Genomic DNA, 9,033 nt, shown 5'->3' on the forward strand with positions numbered 1-9,033 from the left:
CACGTTCCGCATTGTCCTCACGCATCCCCCGCCAGGGAACCCCGATATCGCCCGCACGTGCCCCCATCACCCCTCCCCCTCCCCCACGTCACCGTCACACACCCCCCCGCCCCCGCGCTGACCTCTCGGAGAACCGCAGTAACTCCGTCCGCAGCTGCTTCTCGATGCCGGATCTCTGCCGCTTCAGGTACACCGGGGCCAGGGTGATGTGCCTCCGGCAGGTGTCCAGCACCAGGCACGAATACGGGCTTTGGATAAGGGCGCAGGCCTGGCTGAAGGAGAGCTGCTGGCCTTGTCCTTGGCCTCCTCCTCCCCGGGGGGCCGCACCGTCCTCCTGACCACCATTCGCCATGCTGCCGTTGCTGCCGTAAAGCGGAGGGGCGCCGCGCCGTGCCGTCGTAAAGCGAGTTTCTGGCCACCAGGTGACGCTGGTCTCCAGTCAGAGAGAGACATTAGCTTCAGGTCTTTGGACAAGTTAGACAACTTGTTATTACATTCAATCTTACTCTCTGTCCATTTGGAAGAGTTCCAGTGCTGAAGGAGGCCATCCAGTGCGTTCCTGCTAGCCCTCTGTAATTACTGGATGCTACTTACCCTGTACTTCTTTTAATAAAAATATAAAATTCCCTTTTATTCTGCCTCAGGCAATGCATCCTAGACCCTAACAGCTGCATAAAAATTTTTGCCCTAATTGTTTCCTTCACCAGTTGCCATAAGTTTGTGTCCCCTGAATTTTGACGTCTGATTTCTTTTCATTCATTGTCACAACGTAAAGCTGTGTTTGCGAGCAGTCCAGGCAGATCACAGTAAGCAAGGGAGTGAAGAAGACGTGAAAAAAGACTTGGACAGAGTGAGGAATACAGGTTGCACTGCACAGATGTGCACAAGGCAAAATTAAAATTATCTAGATCAACTTTATTTGAAGTTAGAGACTCCATTCAGCAGTCTAATAACAGCAGGGAAGACACTGTTCTTGAAGCTGCCAGTGCATGTGTTCAAGCCTCTATCTTCTGCCAGACCGAAGAGATTGTAGGAGAGCATTACCTGGTGAAAGGGTATCTGTTGATGTTGGTAGCCTTTCTGTGGCAGCGAGATGTACAAGTGGAATCCACAGATGGGAGGTTGGTTTCTGTGATGCTCTGGGCTATACATACAACCTTTTGTAGTTTCTTACTATCCTGGACAGAGCAGTTACTGTACCAGACCATACTGCACCCAGAAAGTGGAGACAGAGTGGGTTGCTCTTTGCCTATTCTGTCCGAACACCTCATGATTTTAAATGCTTCTGTTAAATCACCTTTCAGCCTTCTCCAAGGGGAACAGTTCCAGCTTGTACACTCTTTTTAAAATTAGAATTAGGTTTTATTGTCACATGTACTCAAGTACAGGGGTGCAGGAATACAGTTAAAAATTTACAATGATGCCACTCACAGCGCCATCTTAGGTACAACATGCCTAGGTACAAAATCTTGGGTAAAGAGCAGAAAAATAAAGACTTAAATCAAAAGTTCAACATTACAGTTCTTGTCAGTGTAAAGTTGGAAATAAATACAATTTAAAGTTTCAAATTACAATTTTTCTTTAACTATAGGACTGCAATCGCTCTATGCTGGGCTTTCCCCACAAGGGCTCAATCTCTCAATCCAACACCACCATGCTGCTGTCTCACTGCCAGAGTCGCGCTCTCGAGTTGCTCCGGGCCCCCAGCAGCTTCCACTGACCACCCAGAGTTCTGCCCAGGCACACCAAAACCCTCATGGCTGACCGACAAAGTTCCCACTCTGCCTCCACAGCCAAATCCACTCCAGAACATAAATAGACAGCAAAGAAAAGCTAAAAAGAACTGTAAAAAAAAGCAAGAAATGAAGAACAATCCCACACCAAGCCTTACTTTTACCCAGCCACTTACTCAATTCATTCTCTTTCTTGATCCTCAATACTACTCATTATCTTCACTTCCCTACTGTTACTGTGTAACTCCTCCCTTCCTTAGTCCCCTGCCCTATCACTGTAATTCTTTCCCTTACATCCCAGTTTCCTCCCTCTGTTTTCTGGGATCCTTCCAGTGCTTCTAACAAACACATTCTTCTAATTCCATTCCCTATTATTCTTCCCACTTAACCAAGCTTTATTTGAACCGTTTTCCATCCAACCTTTCTCACTTTTGCCCTCATCAGGTTTGCTCATGACGGCCGGTGTGCTGGTTTATTATCTTGCTTGAGCAGGCTAGCTGCCCTGGACAGGCTTCACTAATTATACTGAAGCATTAAATGCCAAGCAAGACTGCATATAACTGAGACGTCTCATGACCAGGTTAACCAGGATGGGCTTTCCTACTTATGCTGTACGTGTTTGCATAAAGGAATGGCTTGGCTGAGAAGGAGCCAAGTTAATGAAGATTGTTTACTCACTGGAGCTTTAGGAAGAAGTCTACCCTCTCATACGTCATACATAGATATAATTGGGTTTGTGAAACTGCTGCCCATCTTGTCTAATAAAATTAAAACGTTGAATGTAATTCTAGTGTGCTAAAGTGCTAATGAGTATTCATGGCATGCAAATGAATGCAGAAGAGGTTCCCAACCTTGAAGGATCAGGAATATCTGAACCTAACTTCAATCCACCATTGGGAAACTGAACTTTTGCCTTGCACCTAATTAAGTTCACTCCTAGCCTTCTGAGACCACCATGAGAGTCCAAAGGGTTCCTTCTAAAGGGCAAAGATTTGGGTTTTTTTGTAAATTCATACATGGGACGTGAGTGTCGCTAGCTGGGTCAGCATTTACTACCCATCCCAATATGCTACTTGAATTATCTGGTTTTCTATGGCCATTTCCAAGGGCAGTTGAGGGTCAACCATATTGCTGTGGGTCTGGAGACATATGTAAGCCAGACCAGATAAGGATGCTGGATTTCCTTCCCAAAAGGACGTTAGTAAACCAGATGAGTTTTGACTCAATTGCCAGTGGTGGCATGGTTGCCAGTAGTCTAGTTTTTAGTTCCAGAGTTTCATAGAGCATTAACCTGGATCTCTCGCTTACTCGTCCAGTCATAATACCACTACACCACAACCTCCTCACTTTCATAAACCAAAGAAGTGTTGCGGATGACTTCGTAGAAACCAGATCAACATTCATAGATTCTGGCTCCAGATCCACAGCAATGTGGTTAACTCTTAATTACCCTCTGAAAAGGCCTAGCAAGCCACTCAGATGTATCAACTACGAAAAAAGAATAAAGAAATAAAACTGAACAGATCCACTTGGCATTGACTAAGACACTGGAAAGGACAACAGCAAACACAACCCTGTTGACCCTGCAAACTCTGACTTCTTAACATCTGGGCATTAATGCCAACATTAAGAAAGGTATTTCATAGACTCGTCCAGCAACTGCCTGACTAATACTTTACAGACAATGATCCATTGGGAGGACAAACCCAATGGATGTGGTATACAGTTAGGAGGGAGTTGCCTGGGAGTCTTCAACATTGATTCTGAATCCCATGATGTGCCCTAGCATCTGGTCAACCATGGGCAAGGAAATCCCCTGCTGATTACAATGTACCATCATCCCCTCAGCACATGGAGAATGCAAAGAGAGTGATATCAAGGCCTCATTTGACCAAGTGTGACATCCAGGTATTCTAGCAAAATTAGAGTCAATGGGAATCAATGGGAAAACTCTCTGCTGGTTGGACTTACTCCTGGTCAAAGGAGGTTCGTGGTGGTTGTTGGAGAACAATCATCTCAGTTCCAGGATATCTGTGCGGGACTTCTTCAGGGTAGCATCCTCGGCCCGCTATCAATAAAATGAGCAGGTCAGAGAGAAGACATTTGCTGTATTTCACCTCCTGACTCCCCAAGATCTGTCCATCATCTACAAGGCACAAGTCAGGAGTCTGATGAAATATGCCTCACTTGGCCAGATGAGTACAGCTCCAGCTCAATCAAGATGCTTAACACTATCCAGGACAAAGCAGGCTGCTTAATTGGCACCACATCCACCAAAATCCACTTCCTTCACTACTGATGCACAGCAGCATCATTGGGTACTATCTATAAACTGCACTGCAGAAATTAACCAAAACTCCTTAGACAACGTCTTCCAAACCTATGAACACTCCCACCTAGAAGATAATAGGCAGATACATGGGGACATTTTCCTATAAGCCACTCATCGCAATGATATGGAAATGTATCGCTATTCTTTCAGCATCACTATGTCAAAATCCTGAAACCCTCCCCCCCCCCCTTAGTAGTATGCAGCAGTTCAAAACATCAGCTCACTACCACCTTCTGAAGGGTAACTAAGGAAGGACAATAAATGTGAGCCCACCCATATCCAGTGAGGGATTCAACAAACTAAGATGGATACATGCCAGAAAGTTGTTTTGAGAAACATAACATGTTTTTAGAAGTTGTATTTTATTTTCTTATTTGTTAACCTCATGGGTCATCATTTTTAATTTTTTTTATTGTCCAGGCAGAGAACATGTTAAGACATATTTGGAGCAAAGATTTGTCCCAAAAGGATGAGTTTCTCTGGTCATCTGTACAGGACGTTGTTGATCCTTAGTCAGGCAAGAGTAAATTAATATACAAATGAGAAGCGACTTCTCTAAGTTCTCTCTCAGGGAGATCTTTAGCATATCTGGTACTCAAATACACATCTCATGTCATCATATATGAAAATTCCCTTTCGGTCTTGATAGATCTGTGAAAGAGAGTACTAAAACTCAGAACCCAAGAACCAAACAGACAGTCTGATCAGGAAATGCTGTGGAAATGTTGGAGCAGCTAGGAGCCTAAAGGGTAGCAAGAGTCTTGGGGTTATTCTAGGAGAAAGTGAGGACTGCAGATGCTGGAGATCAGAGCTGAAAATGCATTGCTGGAAAGGCGCAGCAAGTCAGGCAGCATCCAAGGAGCAGGAGAATCGACGTTTCGGGCATGAGCCCTTCTTCAGGAATGAGGAGAGTGTGCCAAGTAGGCTCAGATAAAAGGTAGGGAGGAGGGACTTGGGGGAGGGGTGTTGGAAATGCGATAGGTGGAAGGAGGTTAAGGTGAGGGTGATAGGCCAGAGTGGGGGTGAGGGCGGAGAGGTCAGGAAGAAGATTGCAGGTTAGGAAGGTGGTGCTGAGTTCGAGGGTTGGGACTGAGACAAGGACTGAGACACATTTTCAGCTCTTGGGGTTTTTCCAAAACCACAAAGAACAACACATATAGATTTATTCTTATTAAATCAGATAAGGTGACTCAGTGAATGAAACTGGTGACTTATGTTCTTCATTGTTGTAACATTTGTAATCATAAGTTTTGTCTAATAAATTAACTGACTGAATAGACTTGTTTCTTGTACATTTTATCTTTCTATGGACTAAAGCAGTCACCAAATTGCATGGAACTTTACCTCCTTGACAATTGGGTCAACCTTCAAAGGGATTGAATGTGTACATATGTATCAGATAAGAACTTATACCATTGCAAGTATGATATAGAGCAGTGGGAATCAAGTCCTGTGAAAGTTGTGTGCCCAGGTCAATTTTAGGAGTAACTGACATCATTGAATCAGAGGATAACTTTAATTGGACCTAATGCATAAAAAGTCCCACCTATTGTTTAGTTTGCAAACAAAACTGTTCATTTATATCTGTGACATTTACAATGGAGCATTTCTTAACACCTCAGTAATCTAGTATTCACGACAAAGTGGGGGTGAACAAATTAGTTCTGGGAAACTTTTAGCTGTGCCTTTACGGACTTAATTGGCTGCTATTGACAACTTGCAAATCTGGAATGAAATATTGGCAAGTTGACACATGGATGACACATTCTCAGCTTAAAAAGCTGATGATTGCGTCATACAGTCATAGAGATGTACAGCACGGAAACAGACTCTTCAGTCCAACCCTTTCACACTGATCAGATATGTTAGGCTGATCTAGTCCCACTTGCCAGCATTTGGCCCATATCCTCTCAACCCTTCTTATTCATGTACCTATCCACATAAATTTTAAATGTTATAATTGTACCAACCTCCGCCACTTCCTCTGGCAGCTTATTCCCTGTATACACCACCCTTTGCATGAAACAGTTGCCCCTTTTAAATCTTTCCCCTCTCACCCTAAACCAATGCCCTCCAGTTTTTGGACTCTCCTACCATGGGAAAAAAGACCTTTAAGATTAAGATTTATTGTGTTCATCTTGATTACAAAGTTAAAAGATAAATATTAAAGTGAAAAGTCAAGCTGAATTTTGGAAGTTTCAGAAGAAATTTTCAGGTAAATCTAATCAAGTAGAATGCTTTTAATTTAAAAAAAGATGCAATTATAGGAACATTGGCAGGCCATTCAGCCAAACAAACCTATTGTACTGTTCGTTTAGGTTATGGTTGATTTATATGTCATCCAGTTTTCTACCGTTGATCTATGTGCCTTCATACCCAACCCAACAATATTTATCAATTTCTGTTATGAAAATGTCAATTGATACAACATTCACAGCCTTTTGAGAGTGGGAGTTTCACATTTCTACTAAGGGATAAATTTTGTCTTCAAACAATGGTGTGAGATAGTGAATTGGCAGACCATTTTCCATCTCCCCTGAAATATATTTCTATTGATTTCCCAAGGTCTTATGGAAATTGTGGGGGTTGAGGGATGGTTTGTGTGGTATTTCACTGATCAGAACAGTGATCATATGGAGCAGTCTCAAGATGAACATGATCAGTGTCTGTTTGATTGCTTTAGTTACCCAGTGGATTCAGTGAGAGCTGAACAGCGTTATGCCTTAATTTTACGTTTTTAACTAATGCAACTAATGTGTGGTCTTGTCTTACAGTGCCATCTAGCGCTGGTGAACTGTATACTACCAAGGAGCAGCAGCAGGCACCTTTGAAGTATGATAATAAATTGAAAAATATAGCTATATTTTTGTCCCTTCTCTTTTACCGCTGGTCCTGCTCTCTTTCTCCACCTGTACTATTGCCTCCAGTTTTCACTTTGCCCACCTACTTGCTTCTCATTCGCCTCACTAACACAATATCTACAATAAGTGATGTGTATTACCTATGTGTCCAGTATTTCAGGATGGGGCAATGCTGTTTCAGGTCCTACATTGTGTTTGGGAATGACTGGTCTTGTTGGACATCATTTTAGGCAAATCATGAACATAGGCGCTGAACACGTCGCCAGTGACATGCAGAGAAGGCAGCTCGTCACATCAATCAGTATGTAACACTGACTTGAGCGGTGTCATTATTGACCTCAAGAGTCTTACCGATGATCCCTTTTAATCTTGTACAGCGCAATAACTGTTGAGCAGCAGGAAGGACCTGCACCATCACCTCAATCAAAAAATAAACATATTAAGCGCTCATCATATTCAGATTAGCTGCTGATTTTGTTTTTTTGTTTTGCTGTTTGTTTCTGATTTAGTAGCATCATTTTGTGGTCAAGTTCCTTATTTTAAGAAAGTCAACAGGAATTAGTGTGACACTTGGTGAAGACCACAGTTCTCATGTTAAAAGATCTGTTCTCATCTTGTTTATAGTCATGAGTGCTACACTTTAGACCCACTTGACTTCCAGCATGATAGGGAGAATGAAGAGAAAAAATTGCTCAGTGCTCTCATCATAGGGTCATATCCACCTTAGATCTCCAGGGAGCAATCCTCTTATCTCAGACTCAGAAAGCAACAGTGTGTGCAGTTTGGCTCCATTTCACAACTGAGATTACTAATGGAAAGCTACCACCTAACAAAGATACACCTACAAACTCAGAACAGAGCAAGCTTTAGCAGAGGCTATAAGAATGACTGTGGCACTCAATTTCTACATGCCAGCAATCCAATGGGCGATATCTGCATCATCTCACCATTCACCACGGTATAAGGGAAGTTACTGACAACACTGTGTGGAAAAAAAAAGTGAATATTTTGCAATCTCTTTTTCCCTGACAATCTCACAATGTTACACTTCTCCAGCTTCCACCCAAAACATATTAAAACAGCCATCCCCTATGGACAAGCCCTACGCATACACCGGATCTGCTCTGATGAGGAGGAACGTGACAGACACCTGGAAGTACTCAGGGATGCCCTCACAAGAACGGGGTACGATGCCCAACTCATCGACCGCCAGTTCCGATGTGCCACAGCAAGGAATCGTAATGACCTCCTCAGAAGACAGACACGTGCTGCAACCGACAGGGTACCCTTCGTTGTTCAGTATTTCCCAGGAGCTGAAAAACTACGACATGTTCTTCGTGACCTGCAACACATTATCAATGAGGATGAGCACCTCACCAAGACCTTCCCCACACCTCCACTACTTGCCTTTAAACAACCGCCAAACCTCAAACAGATCATTGTTCATAGCAAGCTGCCCGGCTCTCAGGACAACTCCATACAACCCTGTCATGTTAGGCGCTGCAAGACATGTCAGATTGTGGATATAGATACCACTATTACGCATGGGGACACCTCCCACCTTGAACATGGCAGGTACTCATGTGACTCAGCCAGCGTTGCCTATCTTATACGCTGCAAGCAAGGATGCCCGGAGGCATGGTACATTGGGGAAACCGAGCAAAGGCTACGACAACGGATGAATGGACACCGCACAATAATCAACAGACAGGAGTGTTCCCTTCCAGTTGGGGAACACTTCAGTGGTCGAGGACATTCGACCTTGGACCTTCGGGTGACCATCCTCCAAGGTGGACTTCGGGACAGGCAGCAGCGAAAAGTGGCCGAGCAGAGGCTGATAGCTAAGTTCGTTACCCATAGAGAGGGCCTCAACCGGGACCTTGGGTTCATGTCACATTACAGGTGACCACCATTGCACTATACACACACAGACACTCCTGCACACACACACTCACATACACACAGACACTCCTATACACAGACATGCACACAGACACCCACACACACCCTTAGAGACGCACACATTCCCACACTCACACATGCACCCCCTCACAGACTTAAGACACTCTGCACTCACTACACACACACATACACTTTCTCACACTCA

The 9,033-nt window shown here is 43.8% G+C and overlaps 1 protein-coding gene across 1 annotated transcript in view; it reads right to left on the reverse strand.

Annotated features, from left to right (window-relative positions):
* polr1f (RNA polymerase I subunit F) overlaps nt 1–650 on the reverse strand; it is a 15,157-nt gene extending 14,507 nt beyond the window's left edge. The window contains exon 1 of the mRNA XM_043689775.1: nt 123–650. Within this exon, the coding sequence (XP_043545710.1) occupies nt 123–352 (230 nt within the window). The 5' untranslated portion in view covers nt 353–650. The remainder of the gene's footprint in view (nt 1–122) is intronic.
* Nucleotides 651–9,033: the final 8,383 nt, after the last annotated feature.

Source organism: Chiloscyllium plagiosum, chromosome 5 (genome assembly GCF_004010195.1).
Source record: "Chiloscyllium plagiosum isolate BGI_BamShark_2017 chromosome 5, ASM401019v2, whole genome shotgun sequence".
NCBI classification, from domain to species: domain Eukaryota; kingdom Metazoa; phylum Chordata; class Chondrichthyes; order Orectolobiformes; family Hemiscylliidae; genus Chiloscyllium; species Chiloscyllium plagiosum.